The sequence below is a fragment of the Dendropsophus ebraccatus genome, chromosome 6, assembly GCF_027789765.1.
Source record: "Dendropsophus ebraccatus isolate aDenEbr1 chromosome 6, aDenEbr1.pat, whole genome shotgun sequence".
NCBI classification, from domain to species: Eukaryota; Metazoa; Chordata; class Amphibia; order Anura; family Hylidae; genus Dendropsophus; species Dendropsophus ebraccatus.
Window position 1 is genome coordinate 22,149,335 of NC_091459.1, and position 25,492 is coordinate 22,174,826.

General features: G+C 42.1%; 1 protein-coding gene across 5 annotated transcripts in view; it reads left to right on the top strand.

The window, feature by feature from the left end:
* The window catches only part of MYO6 (myosin VI), a 208,312-nt gene that overhangs the window by 109,710 nt on the left and 73,110 nt on the right, over nt 1-25,492 (top strand). For all 5 annotated transcript variants that reach the window (XM_069974661.1, XM_069974662.1, XM_069974663.1 and 2 more), the window contains exons 13-16: nt 953-1,110; nt 7,868-7,959; nt 19,280-19,352; nt 22,651-22,778. In XM_069974661.1, coding sequence (XP_069830762.1) covers nt 953-1,110; nt 7,868-7,959; nt 19,280-19,352; nt 22,651-22,778 — 451 coding nt within the window. The remainder of the gene's footprint in view (nt 1-952; nt 1,111-7,867; nt 7,960-19,279; nt 19,353-22,650; nt 22,779-25,492) is intronic.

The window sequence follows — 25,492 nt, forward strand, 5'->3', positions numbered from 1 at the left end:
ACACGCAGCGATTTTGGGTCCAAACCTAAACCAAGGATCAGCCGATGATCGTTTTCATCAGCTGATTGTTGTCTTTATTACACGGACGATAATCTTCCAAATGCATTTGTGTGCATCCGTTTTTCCACTGACTTCTGTTATAAAAAGGGATCAAAACGCATCCATCTTGTTAACGTGCACAAAAACGTGGTCGACCACATTTTTGTGTATGTTTAAAAAAGGCATTTTCATTTTTTTTTTTTTTTTTTTTTCTGACAATCAGATATTGATTTCTAACAGTCTAAAGTTTAAACAATTAACCCTTTTTATGCATGGAAGGTTTTAAATGGGTGCTCTGGTGAAATTTTTTTTCTTTCCGATCATCTGGTTTCAGAAAGTTGTATAGATTTGTAATTTTATTCTATTTAAAAATCTCAAGTCGTCCCATACTTATCAGCTGCTGTATGTCCTACAGGAAGTGATGTATTCTTTCTAATCTAACACTGTGCTTTCTGCTGCCACCCCTGTCTTGAGGCAGGAACTGTCCAGAGCAGGAGGTTTTCTATGGGGATTTGCTACTGCTCTGGACAGTTCCTGTCTCGGACAAGGGTGGCAGCAGAGAGCACTGTGTCAGACTGGGAAAAATACAGCAGCTGATAAGTACTTGAAGACTTGAGATTTTTAAATAGAAGCAAACTACAAATCTATATACCTTTTCTAAACCATTTGATTTGAAAGAAAAAGATTTTTGTCTGACTACCCCTTTAATAGATTGCAGAACCTATGCTATGTGTTCTTATTAAGTCACAGCATATATCTCCAGCTCTTTTCAAAGTCTCTCCAATACGTATAGGGCCATGAGTCGTCTTCTTCTGTCAAGGCCAGTTTTATAAAAGCTAATGATTATCATTGATCGGCTATCCTTAGGAAATCCTATTAAACTTTTCCTTTTTCCTTTTTTTCTTCTCTTCAGAGTACCATTGAAGGTGGAGCAGGCAAACAATGCTCGAGATGCTTTGGCAAAGGCTGTGTACAGTCGGCTTTTTGATCATGTGGTTAACAGGGTCAACCAGTGCTTCCCGTTTGAGACTTCTACCTTCTTCATTGGTGTTTTAGACATTGCTGGCTTTGGTAAGTGGTTATGTACTTTGTATTGTGTTTATGTGTATGAGCAGGGGCGTAGCTAGGATTCACGGGGCCCCATAGCAAAATTTTTTAAGGCCCCCCCCCCCCATATTTTTCGCTTTATAGGACGCGCCTTTTGATAAGACGCACCCCTGATTTTAGGGGGGAAAATAGAAAAAAAATATTTTGCTTATTGTCACAGTTTGGAGATAGCAGCAGTGTAATTGGTGCCAATCCCCCCATATAGTGCCCCACATAGTAGCCAATGCCCCCATAATATAGTGCTCCCCATATAGTAGCCAATGCCCCCACATAGTGCCCCTACATAGTAGCCAATGCCCCCACATAGTAGCCAATGCCCCCATATAGTAGCCAATACCCCCACATAGTAGCCAATGCCCCCATATAGTGCCCCCATATAGTAGCCAATGCCCCCATATAGTAGCCAATACCCCCACATAGTAGCCAATGCCCCCATATAGTGCCCCCCATATAGTAGCCAATGCCCCCATATAGTAGCCAATACCCCCACATAGTAGCCAATGCCCCCATATAGTGCCCCCCATATAGTAGCCAATGCCCCCATACAGTAGCCAATGCCGCCATATAGTAGCCAATGCCCCCATACAGTGCCCCCATAGAAGACAGTGCCCCCCATAGTAGCCAATGCCCCCAGACAGTAGCCAATGCCCCATATAGTGCCCCCATAGTAGCCCCCCTGCGACCAGAAAAACAACAAACAGGCTACTCACCTGTCCGCCGGCCCCAGCAGCTCCTCTCCCGACACTCCGGTCTCCCATCATCCTCATCTGCCACTGCAGAACACTTCCGGGACACAGGCAGCGTCTCTGTACCCCGCTGCCTGTGCCGGAGGATGACGGGAGACCGGAGTGTCGGGAGAGGAGCTGCTGGGGCCGGCGGACAGGTGAGTAGGACAGCGATCCCCTCCGCCTGCCCAGCCCGCCCCCTCCATCGCCACTTAGCCGATCAGGAGCCCAGGAAAGTGCTGCTCATTGCACTTTCCCGGGCTTCTGATCGGCTCAGCTGAGTGGCGATAGAAGGGGCGGGCGGGGCGGGCGGGGGGATGGCTCAGGGCCGCTCACTATGCATATGCATAGTGAGCGGCAATACAGGGGGCGGGGGCATGTTTTAACGCGGGGGCCCGGGCCCCATAGCGACGGCTACCCTGCCCCCATGGTAGCTACGCCAGTGTGTATGAGAACCATTATTTAAATGTTATGATGTAGACTTCAGGCTGAAGACACAGTCCGACCTGTGAGGTAAGTGAGCACTGATCTGCTAAATTACCCAGCTCCATACTCGCACATCGCTTTCCGTTAATCACCCGTTGACTTCACATTTCTTATTAAAGTGTCACTGTCGTTTTTTTTGTTGTTTTTTTTTGCAGAAATCAATAGTCCAGGCGATTTTAAGAAACTTTTCTAATTTGGTTTATTGGGCAAATATGCCATTATCTGCATTCAAAAATACTTCCCCCCCCCTCCCCTCCCTCCTCTTTCTCATTTACTGCTCATTATCAGGAAATCTTGACTCTTTTACTTCAGTCAGCCCTGTGTAACCTATAAAGAGGGGAGAGGGGAGGAGGGAGATTAGTCACCAGCAGAGAATTAAGGATTACACAGTGGAAGCTGTATGAAAGACTGTATTCAGAGGTCAGAGAGGTCAGTGCTGACTTCGAGGATTTTGCTGTAAATTAACTTTTTGTTGTCCTGTTTTGGTGCCTCATCTCCCTCCACCCCTCCCCTCTCCATAGAGAACCATGAAGACTGGGGGGAGAGCTTCAAACTGCTTTTTCATGATAAAAATTCATTTTTCGGCTAATAAACCCAATTACAAAGTTTGTTAAAATCGCCTGTACTAATGATTTCTGCAAAGTGACACTTTAAATAATTTTCTTACCTTCTTAGCTTTAAGCTGCAATCCCCCCCTCATATGTGTCAGACCAGTGTGAATGCTTTCATTGTGGATGCTTCTCCGGACAATATGTCACTCAGGATTCACCTCAAGAGTGCTGTCATATTGACTGTCTGTTCCAAATTATAAAGTTAAAAGTTCATTATGTGCACTGAAGAATTAAACACAAACACCCTAATGGTCAGGGTGCGTTCACACTACGGAGTGCGCACTGAATGTCGAGCAGATTCCGTGTCCAAATGCACATGGAATCCGCTTGAAATTCCAGTCGTAAATTTTTTTTTCCTATTGTGTTGAATGGGCTTTCCGCTCATTCATTCACACGGCGGAATTTGCACCAGGAAAATTCCATCGCGGATCCTTGTTCTGCCCAAACAATTGACATGTCAGTCCTATAGAAGTCAATAGGGCTTGAATTCTGCTTGAAATTCTACTTGAATTCCACTTGAATTTTGCTCCTATTCTGCCAGAAATGAATAGATGAGGAATTTCAAGCAGGAAACTTTTCTCTTCAATTTCTCGCCTATTCTTCAGTGTGAACACACCCTCAAAGAGGATCTCCTTTAGTCAAAGATGGCAGTCAGTATATATATCATAGGAGTGTGCGTTCTGCTGTTAAGGCTCGTATCAGTACTTCTTCGGCTGAGGTATGAAAAGAGTTACTTACATAGCAGTACCTTTTCCACCTCGGGGCACCCCTACTAAATAATGTTCTACAAAATAAGAAAAGCTACGTTTAATCTCTTGAGAACCTGCAAGACAAACATATTAGGCTCCGCACATTTCTAGCAACTTCCTTTCCTTTCTCCCTCCTATAGGCTCCCAAAGAAATTGTGCTGTTTGGTGTTATGTGCAGTAAAATGTGGGTTGCCCCCTGTATGTGCCCCCAGACAATAATAATGCCCCCAGATGTTCCCCCATACAATAATAATGCCCCCCAGATGTTCTGCCCATGCAATAATAATCCCCCCAGATGTGCCCCCATGCAGTAATACTAATAATTATAATACTACATTATCCGAGCTGTGTGGCTGCAAGGAGCAGCTCTCCTTCTTTGGGCTCCATCCTTCAAGCCGCGGGGACGGAACCTCCGGCAGGCGTGATGATGTTACATCATGACGCCTGCCGGAGAGGTCACGCCACGGAGTCCCATAGGCTGCTGGCATGAAGTGCCGGCGGCCTATGGGATTGAATGTAGGAGCAGGACGCTGGTCCTGCTCCTACATTCTGCTCACTTAAATTTTCCACCCGCTCACTGTGCGGACGGAACATCATAGTGATCTGTGCATCCCTAAAAGCTGCAAGGCCGTAGCTTTTAGGGATGCTTACATTGACAGTGTCCTTATTCCCACCGGGATCCCACGGCACCCCTGGCGGGTTCTCCCGACACCCCCGTATGCCGCGGCACCCCGGTTGGGAAACGCTGGCTTAGAAGGTTGGCGCCATATTGTAATTGCTTCACTAAATATACAAAATATGACATCCTTAACGCATGGAGAGATGGGCAGCACACAGATTATTTTTTGACACTATGAAAGACCGTGTTCAGCCGTTGAATGATCATTTGTTGAGATTTTCTGTCCTTGAATCTGAAAGTCCTATACCGCAAAGACCAAGGCTTCAGGATATCGACAGTTGTGTGGCCGAGGAATATAAAGGTGTAGTTTTTTTCCCCATAATTGTATATTCTTCCCTGCCTAAGCATATCTATATGTCATGCTGCTCCGACACCTTACCAATCCACATGTCGCATCTGGTATGTGTGTGTATATATATTTTGGTCATTATTTGCTAGTACATTTCCCAGGTAAGTCCATGAAATTCTACAAGTAATCTCCCTCAGGAAATCACCCTTCCTTACAAATCGCTTTCATGAGGAGGCCCTTTGATTCCTTGGCCAGTGTTGCTCCGATGGTGTCCCTCGAGGGTCCCTCACTGCCTTGTGACTCATTTGTCTGCAGCCCGTTGTTTTATTTCCCCAAGAACATTCTCTCATTCCTGTTCTAATATTATGTTGCCATTTTCTCATTCATGTCATTCTTTCCGTTGCATTTTTCAAGCCCCTTTTTTTTATCGTTTCAATTTCATGAAGTGCCACCAGAATTGTATTTCCCTCTCTAACAAGTTGTCCTTTTCTAGACATATCATTTAGCAAGGAGCCGAGGAATTAACTTCTAGTGGACTCGGTGTAATTTCCAGAACAGATATTTAAATACTGAAAGTTCCATTCCAGAACACTGCCACAGCTGTGGCTATTCCATCTCTAGGACAGAAAATAGTATTTTGGGCTTACTCGGTGAGCGAAATCTTCTTAGGGGAATTGCAGTTAGCGGATAGCTCAGTAAAATATACCACCAATAAATCTGAGGTATTGGGCCACTCCGCGTTTTTTTTTACCAAGCATGTTTAGATATAAGAAAATTGAACATATATAATATTGTAAAAAGCTCTTTTTTTTACCATTACTTTGAGAGGTCTTCAGTTTCTCTCGGAGGCATCCATCATATTCGATAGCCATGGAACTTACTATTTGTCACTTGCAGGAACACATTTTGCCAGTGCCACTTGGGGTTTGAGGAAAATTTTCACTTTTACAATCGTTCTAAACTAAAGAAATTAAGCGACTTTGTTAACAGTCGTAACTTAGAAATATAGTTCCGTGTAGACCTATGTGTCAGACCCTGTGTGTGTAATTCTACCTTGCTGTCATGTGTTAAGCGGAACCTGTCAGGAACTATAGACTGCTTGAAACAGGGACAGGCGCCCACATTATAACAAACAATAACTTGCTCTAAAAAGCTGTCTAGTATGGATATAAGGGGCCCAAGACTACTCCGGAATGTTTCCATATATTTTCTCCTGGGTCCATCTCTGTTTGATTTTTCCCACCAATTGCGGGTCCCAGGAGCTCCGGTTGGCGTCTTCATTCCTTCTGCACTACCTTCTTCTGTGGCTGGCAGCATCAGATGACTGACAGGTCGATAGGGAAGTTATATAACTTTGTAATGTGTTTTAATTGCCTGAAAAAAAAATCACTTTTAATAGATACTGGAAAGTACTTCACAAATATTTTAAAGAAGTCCAAAAATTTTTAAAAGCCGGCAGCCTGCAAAGGGGGGGGGGGGGGGGGATCTGTTTTAAAGTAGGAACTAACCCATCCCTGTGCCTGTGGGAGCGGCCGAAAAACCACCCACTAGGCTCGATGTCATGACCCGACTGATGGACTGGCGGCTTTGCCAGTCAATGACTAGGGCAGGACGCAGCTCCAATCCCCGATTGTCTGTGCGTCCAGTCCACCACGGCACAGGGAGTGGTAAGTTCCTACTTGTAAACAATTTCCCCCCTCACTTTCCAGGCTACCGGCTTTTAGAAATCGCCGGGCTCCTCCTTTAAGTTCATCTGTTATAAGATATACACAAGAAAACTTGTCACTGGGACAATCCTATTAGGGCAAAACTTTTGCACCATTGACTGACCCGGTAGGGAGGGGGTACTTAAAAGATAATCTTGGATGTTGTTTTAGCATCCTGTTCATCTAAATGAGTAGGAACACTTTCCTGCACCTACCCACAGTTAAAAGTGTAGTCTAGTTTAGAACCCATTATCATATATAATATAAGGTAATTCTGTGGTAATAGCCTGAGGTTTTCTGTTCAGCATCTCAATTTCTTGACTAGAGTAGAGAACGTCTGCAGACTGTCTCTCTCCGGAGAACTTTATGTCCTGTATAGAGAACCTAAATGCACAATGTGTAATGCTTCATTTTTCTGTGGTGGTGCTGCAGAGGAGTTTGCTACCAGATTTCTCTATAGGTTACAGCTCATCTTTAGGGACCCCAGCAGTTTGACACTTTGAGAGTCACAATGTGATCTGCTGAGACTGTGACATGCCTTGCTTAGTATACTCACCTGTGTCAGACTCAAGCCTTTATTCGACCAGCGATTTTATTGTTCTAGAATCCTAAAAAAAGAGAATATGACATATATTCTTAAAGTGGTAATTTGGTCATTAGTCCTAAATTAAAGCAAATGTGCCAATTTGTTTAGTGAGATTTTTTTTTTTTAACACTACCTGGTCGGCCCCGATGCAAAGATGGCACGGTCCATTTTCCAAATGCTCCCTATTCCCGTGATCGGCACAATTTTGTTCATGTGCCTGCTCTATGAAGTGGAGGAGGGCCCTCTATAACGGTATCCCCTTCCCCCGGTGCGAGAGATTCAACTGGGTATTGTAAAAGAAAAACAAAATCACTCAGCGAATTGATACTGTACATTCACTTCAAACATAACAAACATGCATACTTACCCATCCTGCTCCCTCGCCTCTGCCAGTTTCCAGGCTGCCTTTGTGTCTGCTCCCTTCCTCTCCTTCAAAGCTTCAGCTGATATGAGGTGCAGACAGCAAATGCCTGCTTAGCTTAGACAATATATCTCTCAATTCCTGTCCTCCTGGCACTTCAGAGGAAGCTTTGATGAGGAGGATGGCAGCAGAAACCAGCAGTGCCAAGGGAGCAGGATGGGTGAGTATACATGTTTTGTTATTCTTCCCACAACCCCAGCAGCCTGTAAGATTATCAATAATGACCAGACCACACTTTTAATAATTGGTCTTGTTTTCAGTGCGTGAATTATGAATAAGATTATGCAAGCCTCGTTCCTATACATTAGGCTACTGAAGTTTTTAATTTGTGTAAAACTGAAGTGAAATATGAACCAGTCCTAGTGACGGATAAGTTATCCATGTGTCCTCTGTTTGATTGGATTTTTTTTTTTCTAATTATAATGGAAAAAAATGCCGAATCCTCATTGTTTCTCTTCTCTGTTTTCAGAATACTTTGAACACAACAGTTTTGAACAGTTTTGCATTAACTACTGTAATGAGAAGCTGCAGCAATTTTTTAATGAACGAATCCTAAAAGAGGTGAGTGAGTTTTGCCAAAAAAAATGTTACCTGCCAAACCGAAAACAAGAAGCTTTACATCAGAATATTCACGTACACTCATTATGGAGACATGGGGCATCTGTCACCTCTGGGGATGCATCAGCTTATGTTCAGCATGTTATATTCTTCTGGACCTACATAGTAATAGATTATTACCCAAGTGTAGACAACAGGGGAGATAATATATTTTGGACTAATTAAAAGTTCCTGGGAGGTAGAGGTGGTGGAGAAATGTGCATCACCAACTTTGGTGGACTAGAGTTGTGGAGTAGTTAATATTCCCTCGTCTAGTGTAATCCTCCCCTTTTTAACGTGTAACTGTAATTTAAATGTAATTTTTCAGGAATCAATAGTACAAGCAATTTTGGGAAACTCTGTAACGGGTCTTATGAAGCAAAAGAGTTTCTTTTTGTACTCAAAAAGCTGTTTTCCCACCTCCCCCTCTGTGTCCATTATGCTCTATGGAGAGGGGAGGGGTCAAGGGGGGGCAAGTGAGCACAGAGAGGAGAAAAGTCATCCATGCACAAAACATCATCCTGCAATGTTCTCTCAACATGATCCCAGATAGGCACTGACCTTTCTGACCTGTAAATCCAATGTTTTATCTGCCCAGACAGCCTGCAAACACCTGGGCTACTTGTCTGCTCTTCCTGCTCACCCATCCCCCTTGACCCCTCCCCCTCCATAGGTTATAATGACTCTGCAAACCCGTCTTTACTTTGCTCCTCTTCTTCGCCTGATAATGCACAGAAAACAAGCGAGAGGGGGAGGCTGGGAAACAGCTTTTAGAGTACAGAAAGAGTTTGTTTTTTTTGGCTAATAAAACCTATTAAAGAGTTTCTTAAAATCGATTGTACTGTTGATTGCTGCTGCAAAAAAATAAAATAAAAATTAAGTGACGGTTTATACCTATACCTATACTTATAGCTTTATACCTTTACTATTTTATGGCACTCCTCTTCAGTACAGTTGGCCACATTGGCCCCTGACATTTTACGCTCTTTTGCTTCCTGCCACTCATCCTTGTTCTACTGAGTATGCTGTATCCTCCACTATTTATTCTTTTAAACATGGACACTACGTACAAGGAACATATATTATTACTTTTTTTAGCACTTTGTAAGTTTCTTATAATGTACTCCGTTGCGCTAGAACCTGATGGTGTCAGAATTCCAGGTATGAGTCGCTTTGCAGTCATTCCGGTCTATTAAAGGGCTATTTTCGCGGCGTTGCATAACTTGGGGAATGCACTTAGATTTAGATACCTTGCCATAAACATCTTTGTCATCTTGAAATCAGCGAGGCAGTGACACATTATACAGCTGCTTTAACGGATAAATCAGACAAATGTCATGTTAGGCTTTCTTGAATTCATTCACTTAGTCACCGCTGATGGATATAAATGCCGGTGTGGTAGGAGTTTGATGCCGAAGCTAAAAGATTCACTTCTGCTCTCTAGTCGATATGACAGCTTCGATGATGACTAACATACAAAGTAAATAGAAATATAAGTTTCTGTCCAGCTTTTAACTGTTTACTCTGCAATGCAATAGCCATTTTATGCAGTTTGCATAATATTTTACAGCTTTAGGCAGTGTAATACAACGGCCTCTGTATTATGTGTTCCTTTGCTAATATTGTATTATCAGCCTTGGGAATATTATTTTCCACCCGTAGTATCTGCCAGCCATATGGGTGTGAATGAAAATCAATTAACCATTCACACTACACTACACTACACTGGAAGGGTGGCCACACAGTGTGTGAACAGTTTATTTTCTATGGCCGTTGTTTGCTAACTGCGCCCAAATCGGGACAATTCTCGCTCTTTGTAATAAAGACAACATCGGCTGATCATGTCTTTAGTTCAGGACCCAAAATCATTGGCCGCCAGGGGACGAATTACTACGTGTAATGGCGATGCGCTGCCTACCACTGATGATTGTAGTCTAAAATAATAAAGTATTTACTTACCAGGTTTCCCGCTGTCCTCGGGCCTTCCCTGGTGTCTACAGCTGCACCTCTGCCTTCTGTTCTTGACAGGACTGCTGCAGGGATTGGCTGAGCGGCCTGTCAGTGCAGAAACAAGAACAGAAGGTAACACAAGGCAGAGCTGCAGACACCGGGGAATCGGGTAAGTTAAGGAAATACTTTATTTTACTCCAAAGGCAAGGACTGCACAGACATCGCTAATGATGTCTGTGCAGCCCTTGCTGCCTTATACTTGGCCTGTGTAGTCGCTCAGCAAACAGGTGCCAATATAGCAGATTGGTACTCTTTATGATTGGGCCGTCTAATAGGACCCAAACAGACATGTTCATTATTTTGTACAGCCTCAGTAAACAACGGCTATAATCAATGCACTGTGTGTACAACAACGGTCGTTTTTCCATTGAAATCAATACAACTCAAATTCAGAAAAACGACCACTATGGCTATATTCAAATGTGTTTATGTTATAAACAACCGTACACAAAACCTAAGGGACAATCTTGGTAAAGAGTATATATTCTAGAATTATTGCATCTTAAATTCCCTTGCATGAAAGCATTGGGTCCTCCTGCTGCAGCATCACGGACCGGTTGATGGATTGCCTGCTCAGCCAATCAGTAATTGGGGTGGGATACCGCTGCAGTCACTGGCTGAGCGGGCAATCTATCAGCCAGTCTGTGGTGATGCAGCAAAAGAAGTCGGGGCCGTGACGTTCGTGGAACCGAGATGAAAATTACTTTTACTGGTTGCACAGAATAGGTGACAATGGTGCTATAAGGTCAAAGGGGCGGGTATGTATGTATAGATTGTTTATTATGGTCCTGCACCCCCCGCCTGCAGCTGATTTTTTTAGTTTCCTTAGACTTCTCCTTTTTAAAATCAAAAATCGTAAAAATTGGGAAAAGTTAAAAATTAAGAATTATTTTTAGGCTATATAGCCCTAGCCCAGTGTATGAGTGAGATCTCTGCAGCAGTGTGCGAGGAACTATTATCTACACTAGTCAGTGGGGGGAGACCGTTCCAGACTGCAATGGGTTCCTGGTTATTACAGCTGCTTTCTGGTCACATGATCACATTGGGGATGTCAGAATGTCATTGGAGAGCATGGATATTGCTAGACTAGTAGAGCAAAGTTCAGAGGTGACGACCACTGCCCTACTCCGGATGGGATACAACTCACACAGTCCTGATACAAGAATTACTGCTTGGATAGACCATAAAAAAAAATCCACAGCACTCACTGAATCCTGTGAGCTTAATTTATTGCAGGTTAACAGATGCACAGACCAAAATCGCTTTAAAATTCACAGCTTTCTTATGGCCTTGAGAAAGCTGTGAATAGTAAAACAGGACGTTGGCCTGCGCATCTGTTAACCTGCAATAAATTTATCTCGCAAGATTCGGGTGTTACGGATCCTTCTTTACGGTCTCTTCAAGTGTGAGGATATAGGTGTGTATTACTCCAGAGGTTCGTTTTTATTTTCATTTCATGGGAAAACCTCTTTTAATATAATAAAAAAAAAAAAATTGTAGTAAAAAACCCCCAAAAATATCAATATAAATTTAATAAAAACTTAATTTAAACAATGGATCAGTTATGTAATGAAAATCCCATTAACATTCCCAATAGCCTGTTAATTAGTTTAGGTGGCATTCTGTAATTACAGACAATGCGCTATGGGATGGAATTGGGAACTCTTGGAATCATCACTTATTATGATGCCCCGGAACTGTTTATATATTCGTGCCACTGTACAGACATGCTGTGTCAGTACAGTAGCATAAACATTTAACCAGTTTCTGAGCTCCCGGCATCATCATGAATGATAATGCCAGAAGCTCTGAATTCCGTCTCGTAGCACATTGTCTATAATTATGGACTCTGCATGAAACGTGTGAATGCCTCCTTAAGCCTAAAGGGGGTTTTCTGAGTGTAGTGGCTGTGCTGGGTGACTTCATCTTGGCTCCCATTATGATCTGTGGGTGGTTCGAGATGATTTAGGGATAGGTCATCATTAAATTTTACCCTGAAAATTTTGTCAAGTTAGTTAAAACCTTTAGGCTGCGTTCACATGTAACTGATCCGCAGCAGGTTTCTCGCTGTAAATTCGCAGCGAGACCCGCTGCGAATTCCTGCCCAGTAGACCCTATGGGCAGACAAACACGCAGCAGGATGGACATCTTGCTGCGAGTATGTCCGCAGCCCGCCCTGTTAACCCCCCGGCCACCGGAGCATATGCTTCACCTGGTCCCCGCTCCGGCTTGCTTAGGGGGTTCCCCGAACGTCCCGCTCGGCCAATCAGTGCGCTAGTCATTGACTGAGGTGGGCCGCCTATCCAGTCACTGAATGGCTGAGCGGCCAGTTTATCAGCCAGGACAGACCTTCCCCCCCCGCCTCTGACTGCTGCCAGATTTTATAATCCACCGGACTTCTCTTTTAAAATAAACTAAACTCTAATATTCATCCTCTGCTCCACAACCCTCAGTGGGTAAAGAGTAATGGAGGTCATTGTTCCGCAGGAACAATGGTATATAGTCGTGTAGAAACATAGACTGCAATACCACCCGGGGTATTGGGTTCAGTAAATGTGCGCTCTTCTATATAAAACTCCTAATAGAACAGCTGTTTTCCTTGTGATTTACTATTTATTCACTATGCTCCTATGAAAGTCTATACCATAAAATGTTGACGCCATCTCCGTGTCATTCATATTTAATAGACAGTACATTAATTTCATTACCTGGAGGCATATCCATTTACTAGAAAGGCAAATATTGTTCATTTCATGCTATGCCTGCGATTAGCTTGATGCCTTGTGCTGATGTTCCTTTCGTAACTGCTGGTGATGAATGAGATTTATTAGCATAAAGTCACAGGGTATGACTATCCTATTGTTAATGTACAGAATTTATTCAATGATGTGGCCAAAGCAGATACTGAAATATGAGAAGTGCAGGCGATTTTAAGAAACTTTGTAATTGAATTTATTAGGCAAATATGCCATTATCTGCATTCAAAAAGACTTTCCCCAGGTCCCCTTCCCTCCTCTCTCTCATCCACTGCTCATTATCAGGAAATCTCTACTGTTTTTACCCTGTGTAACCTATGTAGAGGGGAGGAGGGAGATTAGTCGGCAACAGAGAACAAAGGATTACACAGCAGGAGCTGCATGAAAGCCGGTATTCAGAGGTAAGAGAGGTCAGTGCTGACTTCAGAGGAGATAGCCCGGTGATGTAGCTGTAAATTAACTTTGTTGTCCTGTTTTGGTGCCTCATCTCCCTCCACCCCTCCCCTCTCCATAAGAGAACCATGAAGACGGGGGAGAGGTTCAAACTGCTTTTTCATGATAAAAATGCATTTTTCGGCTAAGAAACCCAATTACAACGTTTCTTAAAATCGCCTGTACTAATGATTTCTGCAAAAAAAAAAAAAGTAAATGACAGTGACACTTTAAAGTTCTTTCGGATGAATTTCTCTGCTTATTCTGGATACGTTCTGTTTGCATGCTTCAGTTTCTAGCTGCACGCACAGGCTGTATTCGCTCTATGAATTGTGTCGAGGTTGGGTAGCGTAACGTGATTGGCCGCTGCACAATGCCCGTAAGCCGGTTGCAGACACAAATGTAGTTAGACAGAATCTACCTGTGCTCCAGAAACGAAGCAATCTGTTCTGTGACCGTTCAGCTCAGGGCAAGAATAATACGTAAATTATTAAAATGACAATACATGGAGAGCAGCGTTTCAAGAAAGCAAGGCTCGGGATAATTTTATTCTTGGAGCTTGTATTATACAGCAGTATTAAAATTTCATAGGAACACTATGGCAGGCGGATACAATGAAACCCTGTAATTTCACAAAACAGAGGCAGGAAGTCTTACACTCGGGTAAATGATAGAATTAGATGTGGATGGAATACTGTGGAGGACAAATAGAGTTACAGCATAACCGTATGCAATATTGTTTTTATATAACAATTACTATTTGTATTGTTTCCCATGTTCCATCTCTGCATCAAACATATTTTGTGCTGTCATACGACGAGACCAACAACACTCAGGCCACATTCACACATCAGTATATTTTTAGGGATGAAATTCATAATCTGCAGATCTTTATCCGCAATCCGCAAAAAAAAAAAAATCATCAGTAGTGTGCTCTGTACTTTGCGGATCTGCAAATTAAGGCCTCGTTCACACTATGTATTTTTTTATTAAACAACGGCCGTTTTTGCAGGTTTGCAACAATGGCCGTTGTTTAATTACAGCGGCCCATCACGTTAACTACTTTGGAATCCCGGCCAGAGTGTATACACACTGATTCCATGCGACCACACGGCAAACTGACATGTCTTGTGCGGCCGCTATTCACATGACCAAACCCAGACAGTTTTCTGAAGTTCCCGCAACACTAATGATTATGATGCCAGGAGCGCTGCAACTGTTCAAATCTTCTTGCCACTGTACTGATTCTGGTCCGTAGCACATCTTCCATATTTGCGGAACGTGTGAATGCGACCTTAATGGTCATTATGTGCTAAGGAACAGACTTTTGACCTCACGGCATCTTCATGAATGATGATGCAGGGAGCTCCGAAGCTGTTGAAATTTTCACGCTACTGTACTGGCACAGGATGTTCTCATCTGGTAGCGAAGGCTCTCTTCCCCGATTCCGGTCTGCTTGTGTATATTCCGGTCTGCTAAATATAAGTCCTCCCCCGAAAGTAAGACTTGGCAAAGTTTTTGTTTGGAAACATGGCCGCCGAACAGAACATTAAGAGGCCCGTCTCCTGCCGCCATCTCTGTTGTCCCCTCTGTCTGCCAGATAGAGCTGCATACAGTCTGCCATTAATCTGTTACCTGCCGCCATACTGTATGCTGTCCATGCTGTATGCCGTCTTTAATATAAGACGCTGTATTATTTTCGGGAAGCCCGATTATTATCTGCTGGGGTATGAAGTGGATGTAATATCTTCACTTGATTTCTGTATTTATCACTACTTTTTCTAGGATCAGCGCTGAGTGTTACATATTTATTGCCAATATTTCTCTTTGGGATTTTTATGATGATATGTGTGTTTCATGCGATTTGTTTTAATATATACCATGTGCTTTAGTAAAAAAAAAAATGTAGACAGTTGTATGCATTTGTCCTACAGGAGCGGTTGTGCGTTAAAGATTATTAAAGACGTATTAAGGGTTCTCTGCTGTGAACATGATTTTCATTTCTGCAGAGCTAAAGGGGCTTTATTTTATCCCTTTATTATTGAACACATATTATTTTGACGTTCTGCACGCGACCAGAGATTAGTAAAACCTTTGCTGTTTATTTGCCTTTGAATGGTCCAGTTGGCTTTGTTGCTAGTTGACGTTGGAATAGTCAAAGGGAAATCGAGATGTTCTAGCGGAGAAGAAGAAGAATGTTCTGAATAAATAGTATTTATTTATGAATTACTCCCTAGAAGACGTCTCGGGAGATTTTTTGTAGTCCCACAGCTGTTAAGGAGTCTTCTATAGCATTTAACAGCACAGCTGTTAAAACAGTCTTCTATAGCATTTTGTAAGCTAATATGCATCAGAGAAGCTGCATTGCTGGGTCTTGGTGAACAAGGAAGCACATACAGATGTAGCCAGGCTTAAAGTGTTTCCGTCGTTTAAAGGCGATTTTAAAAAACTTTGTTATTGGGTTTATTAGCAGAAAAATGCATTTTTTATGACGAAAAAGCAGTTTGAAGCTCTCCCCCCTGTCTTCATGGTTCTCTTATGGAGAAGGGAGGGGTTGAGGGACATGAGGCACCAAAACAGGACAACAAAGAGTTAATTTACAACTACATCACCGGGCTATCTCCTCTGAAGTCAGCACTGACCTCTCTGACCTCTGAATACCGGCTTTGACACAAGACCCGCACTGTAATCCTTTGTTCTCTGCTGGCGACTAATCTCCCTCCTCCCCCCTCCCCTCTCCATAGGTTGTACAGGGCTCGACTGATGTTAGAGTCGAGATTTCCTGATAATGAGCAGTGAATGAGAGAGAGGAGGGGGGGGGGGGACCTTGGGAAAGTCTTTTTAAATGCAGATAATGGCATATTTACCTAATAAACCCATTTACTAAGTTTCTTAAAATTGCCTGTACTATTGATTTCTGCAAAAATAAATAATAATACGACAGCGACACTTTAACATGAGTTGTAGCCAGTGTTAATTTGATTACAATAACCTGTGATAACTTTCAAAATCTAAATCAACAGTAGACGTGATAAAAAGCAAGTTTGCAATATACATTCATTATTTTTGTTGTCGTGCTGTAAAACAATGCCGTACTTACCAGAAATCCAGGTCCAGTCTCCTGAAGGCAGATTTTCTGATTTGTGCTGTTGAAAAAAAGAGACTAAACACAGGAATTCCGTCCAGTACAGAGAGTCACGGCTCAATGTGTCCATCAGTAACATGACTGCCTTCTCTCTGTGAGCGGTCAGATGGCCTGGGATACACAGGACTTACTGTTTCCTGACTGTTTCCTGTTTTTTTGAGTGCCGTGTTTTACATGATAACTAAAAAAAAAATGAATGTATATTACTAACTTGCTTTATATCACAACTACTGGTGATTTAGATTTTAGAAGTTTTAACGACAGTGACACTTTAACTCAACTTTCTAATTGACTTAACGTACAGTAGCTCCCTGACACAGGGATCAAGTTGACCATGGCTATAACTCATGCTAAGCCTGGCTACATCTGTAGTACCTTTCATCTATGTAAATGTGCTTCCAGGATGTAGAGAAGGCTTTTCCAAGCTTCTGATTTGCTGCAAGCTGGACACCTCCTCTGCCCCCCTCCCTTCTGGACTGACGCTTGGAGGCAGTGTCAAGCAGGATCAGGTGTGCTTGAGATTTGGCTGTCCAGGCATGATGTGAATTCTAGTTTTGCGACAATTGGAGGGCCGAAAGTTCCTCTGCCTACAGCATATCCTGCCGCTCACAAGAGAGAAACACTTTAAAACACCTCCTGCACCACAAGTATTCTGTATCTAGTCACCTGGGATTCAACAAAGTGTTTGAAAAGTGAGCAGGCTGGGACCATTGTTGGCCCAGGGTATCATGTGCAATGTCTGTGACCTCATCCCTGCTGGCCTGGCAGAAAACAATGGAGCAGCAACATATATAAAGGGACTCTGTCAGTAGGATTATGGTGTCCTATCTCAGGGTAGCATAAACTAGTGACAGAAGCCGAACAGAATGATATATCACTTACATTGTTCTGTGCAGCTGATCCAGAGATATCCTCCTGAATAACATGGACAGTAAGTAGTCCTCTCCATTATGTGCATGAGCCCAGTAGTCCTGGATATTCATGAGAAAACTCCGCCCACAAGCTGCTGGTTGGCAGTTATTTATCCATGCTGTGTATAGGCAGCCAACTGTCAATCAGCAGCTGGTGGGCGGGGGGAGGGGTGTGGCGAGAATCCTATTCTCCTGCATATTGGGAGAACGGCTGAACAGAATGATGTAAGTAATACACCGATCCGTTCAGCATTTCTGTCACTAGTTTATACTGCCCTCATTTAAGGTGGAATAAACTTAGTGACAGATTCCTTTTAAATCTGATGATAGATTTGCATTATACAGTTATGGTCACAAGTCTGATGACCTAAGCTCATTGGATCACAGATTTCGGGGATCTCTGTTCCTGCAGTCAGATAAGGGCTTGTAGCCATATTATCAGCACAGAAATTATACTGTATTAGGGTACAAACCCACTTGACGTATTTGCTGCGTGAATCAGTCTTGGGCTCGTTCACACAGAGCAAAAGCAGCTGAATTTCTGCGCTGAATCAGCGCTGAAATCTCAGCCGTTAAAATAGGTGCAGAGCTAACTTCCATTGTGTTGAATGGAAATTCTGCTCTGCAGTTCACACGGTGGAATTTCTGCACTGAACTAATCCGCTTTCCGCCAGAAGAATGAACATGTTCATTCTTCCGCTAGCGGAAGCCTATACAAATCAATGGGGCTCTAATTTTCTGTTTCAGCGCGGAATACGTGCGTATTCAGCGCGGCATACAAGCGTAATACAAGCGGAAATTACGCGCTGAATCAGCGCGGAAATAGGGAAAAAAGGGGGGGAGGAGGATTCTAGTATATATTCTGGTATAGTCTAGTTTACTCGCTAAATACTCGCTGAATTTCAGCGCTGAATGCATGCGGATTCAGCGCGGATTCCTCGCTGAATTTGTCAAGAGCTGATTACGAGCTGAACACTTTCCTAGCGGAATACGCAGGGATTCTGCTTACATTCTGCTTATATTCTGCTCGGAATTCAGCGTCAGTTGATTTCAGGCGGAAATATTTCCTCGCGTAATCCGCCCCTTTTGCTCTGTGTGAACGTAGCCTTAAAAATAAGAAGGCAAAACGCAGGTTGGCTTTATACAATTGTTCTGCGTTAAAATACGCAATTGCGTATTTTTGAAGCGTGAAGCTTGTTGTTAGCAAAGCATCAGTTGTTAACAACCTGTGCGAAAAACGCATGTAGCTTCACACTTCAAAAATACGCAATTGCGTATTTTAACAACTGATGCTTTGCTAACATGCTTCAAAAATACGCAATTGCGTATTTTAATGCAGAACAATTGTATAAAGCCAACCTGCGTTTTGCCTGCTTATTTTTAAGACTGATTCACGCAGCAAATACATCAAGTGGGTTTGTAAACCCTTACGCTGACATGACCGTGACCTATATATAGCCCTCCTTGCCCTATTTATCATACAGACACCTGACAGGCACCAGTATTACGATTTTTATTTAATTTTTTACATGGTTGAAATAATAGCGCAGTTTGTTCTGAATACGAGATGATGATGATTCTTATTTTTTTTTTTTTTCTGCATTACAAATCGCCAGAACAGTTAATACATTTGTTCACCTTATTGTCAAGCAGAGAACATGAATTTTAACACAACTTTGTGGGGGAAGATCCCCTTTGATCAGATTAAAGTGCCTATCAGGCTCAAGGCTTTTGCTTTTTTTTTTTTTTGCGCTATTTGGTCTCTTGCAGCGTCCGTGATCAAAAGGATTTGTGAATCTTTTCTAGGAGTGTACAGATGTGCCAGCTGCTACCAGTCTCCGCTCTCCGCTAAGATTTTATGACTCTTGGGTTTGCCTTTTCAATTATATTGTTATCAAAAGGAAAACTTGAATATAAGTTGAGAATGATGCTGTTAAACATTATATTTCCACTTTTGAAGCCTCTTTTTTTTTATTTTTTTTTTATCTTCACTAGAGAATAATACGGTTTTTATGTGTTTCTGTGTTTAGGAGCAGGAATTATATCAGAAAGAAGGCCTTGGGGTGAATGAAGTGCATTATGTGGATAACCAAGATTGTATAGGTAAGTGCATACTTACTATATTAAAGGGGCTGTTCACGTAAATGTTTTTTTTTTTCCTTTCAGATCAGCTGGTGACAGAAAGTGCCAGAGATTTGTAATTTACTTCTATTAAAAAATCTCAAGTCTTACAGTACTTATCAGCTGCTGTATGCCCTGTAGGAAGTGGTATTTTGTCCAGTGTGGAGAGCAGGAGGGGTTTTCTATGGCAATTTTCTGCTGTTTTGGACAGTTCCTGACATGCACAGAGGTGGCAGCATAGAGCAGTGTGTCAGACTGGACAGAATACGCTACTTCCCACAGGACAAACGGCAGCTGATAAGTACTGGAAGACACGATTATTTAATAGAGGACGTTTAAAATACAGACCAAGAGGAAAGAGGCGTGGCTGCACCTCACACCCATGGTTTACAATAATACCTCTCGGCTATATTTAAAGACCAACGCCAGAATGTTGGTATATAATTTGATCAAACCATATTGCCTCATGTACCACGTGCAGGTCTTCTGGCCAACACGAGCCCCTACACTAAATCAACACTTGGCCGGTCAGAGACCGCCAACCCTGCAAAGCAATTGCCAACAGGGGAGGGGGGGCACAGGATGGCCCTGCAACCCCACTGTCACAGGACCAAACCCCATGCCCCCCCATACCCTGCAGGCGCCACCAGCAGCTGTTACTACTCACCAATGCACCAGCAGGTAGAATGGGAGAAAGAGGAGGTACTTACCTAAGTGCACAGGTGCTTCCTGCTGATTGGGGTCACATGGGTCTTACAAGGGAGGAGTGCTAGCCACAAGGAAAGGAGAGAACATTTAAAATACAGACCTAGAAAAAGAGGAGTGGCCGCACCTTACACCCATGGTTTACAATAATTATTTAATAGTGGTAAATTACAAATCTCTGGCACTTTCTGGCACCAGTTGATTTGAAAGAAAAAAAATAAGTGAACAACCCCTTTAAGTGAATGACCACTCTGTGTCAAATACCGATTGGTTCATATTAGGCGGCTGTATGTCTTTTACCTCTGACACCATCTCACTGTTTGTGACACTGCCAGAAATTTCACTTACCTAAGGCATACCTATTGCATGACCCCTTATTGAAAGTAGATACATTCATAGAAAATTGATATTGTGTTCCATCCAATTAGCTTTTTATTGGAAACCATCTTACTCCAGAGGAAAGAGTGAAATTTATGGACGCCATCACGACACATGGAGTGGTATTATCTAAAACAGAGATGGGGAGCCTCTGGTCCGCCAACTGTTGCAAAACTACAACTCCCATTAGGCATGATGGTAGTTGTAGTTTTTCATTAGCTGGCGCCAGAGGCTCCCCATCCCTGATCTAAAAGATATGGACTCCCTAGGAAACCTCAAACTAATCAATCTCCTAAAGGGAAAAACCATCAAAACAAATCACTATAGGTAGCCTCAGCTCCTCACTGCTATTAAAGGGGTTATCCAGCGCTACAAAAACATGGACTTTTTTCCCCCTCTCTTGTCTCTAGATTGGTGGGGTTTGGAACTCAGTTCCATTGAAGTAAATGGAGCTTAATTGCAAACCCCACCTGACCTGGAGACAAGAGAGGGGGAAAAGTAGCCATGTTTTTGTAGCGCTGGATAACCCCTTTAATAGCAGTGAGGAGCTGAGGCTACCTATAGTGATTTTTTTTTTATGGTTTTTCCCTTTAAGAGATTGATTGAGATTTCATTGTTCTGACATATATATTCTATTTCTTCTTCTACATCTCTTTTTTTTTTTTGTAATAGAGGAATAAACATCCATGTACACTTCTGAAATATAGAACTATTCTACAGTAATACTGAAAATGAATAATTGTATTATACAATGACTATCAATAAATTTTTTACAAAATCAATAAATAATAAAGCAGCTTCAATATTATTAAATATGATTGATGGCTTATGCCATCAGGATAGGCCATTGATGTATGATTAGTGCCAGAGCTGTAAATTTAGCACATACACAATAAATGGGGCCAGAAGCAGGTGTCTATGTTCAGTGTGAAGTGGCAATGCTTGGTTCCAGAGGCTTCTCTCCCATTGAAGTGAATGGAAGTGGCACTGCAGTAACCCAATGCCGTTGCTACAAAAGCTACATCCATGAAATAAAGATCATTTGCACAGTCTCATAAAATCCAATCCTCATTTGTATCAAATTAAGATAAAGGTATGATCCCAGACGTTAGTCCCAGATAGCAGACTGACTGGTTTCTAGCCACCTACCATATTTCCTAGAAAATAAGACCTAGTAGAAGTTTTGCTGAATTGCTAAAAATAAGGCCCGAAAGTAAGACCTAGCAAAGTTTTTGTTTGGAAGCATGGTGCCGAACAGAACACCAGGACATGCAGCTGTGATTCTTTTTACCCCGCCGCCATTGTCCCCTACTTTCACTGTCCATTGCAGAGCAGCTGTATGCAGAGCATAAAGACTGTCACCTGTTGCCAACCCCCATTGTTCCCTTCCATGGTCGTCACTTGTAAATGTGCAGTCAGGGCATCAAGAGGCCCATTTCCTGCCGACATCTCCGTTGTCCCCTACTGCCAGATGTAGAGCGGCACACAGTCTGCTGTTATCCCATCACCTACCGTACACTGTCCCTGCTGTGCTGTACGAGTATGCTGTGGTGAGCTCCCCCTGGTGGCCGGAAGCCTCCATACCAAACACTCTGTTCCTGCTGTGCATGTTGATTCTTCTTTATAAAAAAAAAAATGACATCCCCTGTAAATAAAACCTAGCACATCTTTAGGAACAAGAATTAATATAGGACACTGTTTTATTTTCAGGGGAAACACGCTATTTACCGAGGTCATGTCTGTATTTTAATTTTATGCAATTAAGGATTGAGTGTTATAGTGCAAACAATCTTGTTTACATCCCAGGAAAAGTTTCAATAGCACAAAGGTGTCATCCTGTGATTCCTGTCGCTGACTAAATGCCCCCCCCCCATTTCTCTTAGCTTTTTGTGGAGGCACATATTCCTCATATAGAGGAGTTCAGTGTACTGACTGGAATAGTTAAACACTGCCTTGGTTTTAATTTCCTCTCTGGTTTTAGAGACAGATGTGCGATTCTCTTTCCAGAGATAATTATCTGGTGAAAGAATTGTTAAAATCTTAAAGTGTTCTTTTAACATTGCTAATGCTGGCAACACGGGAACTTTGATGTACTACTGTGCGGAGAATGTCTTTAGATAGAAGTATTTGTGTGTAATATAATTTTTTTTTTTTTTGTAATTTACAAAACTGGTAAATAAATAATTTTTATATTCAGATCTGATTGAGTCAAAATTAGTGGGCATCCTGGATATACTGGACGAAGAGAACAGACTCCCTCAGCCTAGTGACCAGCACTTTACATCTATGGTTCATCAGAAACATAAGAACCACTTCCGCCTTACGGTAAGCCATACTTTTGTATCAGCAATTTCTTTAATCTGGATGAAAACTTGATGATTGTTGATATGATGAAATATATCTGTTTCTTTTAAACTTTAGGGTCACATTGTAACATGTTCTGCATAAAATGGGAGAGGGTACACATAAGGTATTCTTAAAGGGCTATACCCGAGACATATACAGTTATGTGACTTTAAATTCTCTCTGTTGTTATAACTTTCCAAATCTAAATAAAAAGTAGATGTGATATAAAGCAAGTTTGCAATATACAGTCTTTATTTTTGTTGTTGTTATCCTGCTGTAAAACAAAGCCGTACTTACCAGAAATCCAGGTCCAGTCTCCTGAAGGCAGATTTTTAGACTTGTGCTGGTTGTAAAAAATAGAATAAACACAGGAATTCCGGCCAGTACAGAGAGTCATGGCTCAATGTGTCAATCAGTCACATGACTGCCCTCTCTCTGTGAGCGCTCAGAAGACCTGGGATACACAGGACTTCCTGTTTTCTGACTCTTTGAGAAAAAGAAAGTCAGGAAACAGGAAGTCCTGCGTTCTCTACGATAACTAAAAAAAAAAATAATGAATGTAAATTGCAAACTTGCTTTATATCACATCTACTATTGATTTAGAAAATTATAATGACAGGTACACTTTAAGTAACCTAAATGTGCAACAAAGGCAATAGCTAGACAGGCTGCGCATGCCTATTCAATGGGACTTTGTTAGTAGAGGTGCAGTGGCCATCAGTTTCAGAGCCCCATACGTAGTAGGGTTCGCTGAACCATTATTCTGGTAGCCTAATGGTTCTTTTTGGTGGAGCTTCTCCACGGTAGCATGCCAGTCTGCCTTTGCTCACCTTAGCAGCCATTGTTCACATGTATGGAACTTGGGGCTCCACGGTCTTAAAATTGTATATTTGTGATGGTGCCATTTGTCTACTTTTGTAGGGCTGGAATAAGATATTTTGGTGCCCTAGGTGGATAAGGCTGGAAAAATTTGCATTCTTTCAAAGGGCTAGGGCCTGCACCAGGTCTCCTGCAGCTTTTAATGGAACAACTGGCATGCTGGGTAAAACCTGCAATGCAGATCCCCTTGCGCTGTAGGTTTTAGTTGTAGTATGTGGATGAGATTCATTAAAATTATGAAATTATAAAATTAAGTATCTTTTATATTTAGTGACCTCCATGTGCCCAGGATTTCGGTGCCAGGGTTCATCAGCAAATGTTTTTTTTCCAATCAGACACAATGCTCTTTGCTGCCACCTCAGTCAGTATCTGGAACCGTCCAGAGCAGTAGAGGTCTAAGTGGATTTGCTACTGCTCTGGACAGTTCCTGTCTCGGAAAGAGGTGACAGCAGAGGGCACTATCAGACTGGAAAGAATACACCACTTCCTGCAGGACGTGCAGCAGCTGATAAGTACTGGAAATAATAGAAGATAGAGATCCTATATATATCTGTAAACTTTTTGGAAATCGTTAATTTAAAAAGGTTTTTTTTTCTTTCTTTCTGGAGTACCCCTTCAAAGCATCACAGTCGTTAAAATTTATTTTTGCAGAAATCAATAGTACAGGCGATTTTAAGAAACGTTGTAATTGGGTTTATTAGCCGAAAAATGCATTTTTATAATGAAAAAGCAGTTTGAGTCAACAAAACAGGACAACAAAGAGTTAGTTTACAGCTACATCACCGGGCTATCTCCTCTGAAGTCAGCACTGACCTTTCTGACCTTTTGATTACCGACTTTTACACAGCTCCTACTGTGTCATCCTTTGTTCTTTGCTCACTGGGCTCCACTGATGTAAACTGGTTGAGATTTCCTGATAATGAGCAGTGGATGAGAGAGAGGAGGAGGGGGGACCTAGGGACAGTCTTTTTGAATGCAGATAATGGCATATTTGCCTAATAAACCCAATTACAAAGTTTCTTTAAATCGCCTGGACTATTGATTTCTGCAAAAAAAACAACAACAAAAAACGACGTTGACACTTTAATGTTACCGGCATTCTCCTATTTTATCCTACTCTTGTATCTTTCCTATTACATTGAACTAGACAGAATTAGTCACACTCATTTTTGGTGGGAGTTTATTTAAAGAAGAAATGTAAATAAAACATACAGTATTAACATTCACCTTTTCCCTCGCTTACCTTTTCAATCCGCAGTTAATCTGTGCTCCTAAGCTTCAGGGAGCAGTCAGACAAATAAATTTATTTGCCTTGAAATTCGCATTCTCTGTATAGGAAAAGCCAAGCTGTGCTCATAAATCTGCAAAGTTTTGTGTGCGTGGGCCGAGCTTGAAGTGCTTCTGTTTGGTAATTTAATTGTGTGCGGTTTGTCCTTAAAATGTTCCAGTTCCTGTGTTTATGATGAACTGCTGTGTATAGATTTTTCTTTTTATGCCCCTCATGAGTGTTATCTGGAGATGTAAGCACTATACTGTATGTTCTGCTAACATGGCGAGCAGACATCATTGCCTTTACTTTTTTATCTATGCAAAACAAATTACCCAAAATCCCTGAGTTTTTTTTAATTTTTTTTTAACGTCAATAAAGAATTATTTCTAAGCCGCCGCTCTTTTACTAATGAAATGTTCTCGGAGAGCATGTTCGGTAAAAGCAGCGGTGATTTGAGCTCCAGTCCCGGCAGTGAGGGATTACCCTCTTGTCATGGTAATATCGACCAGGCGCTCGTTTTACCTGACCATAATGATACATTTTA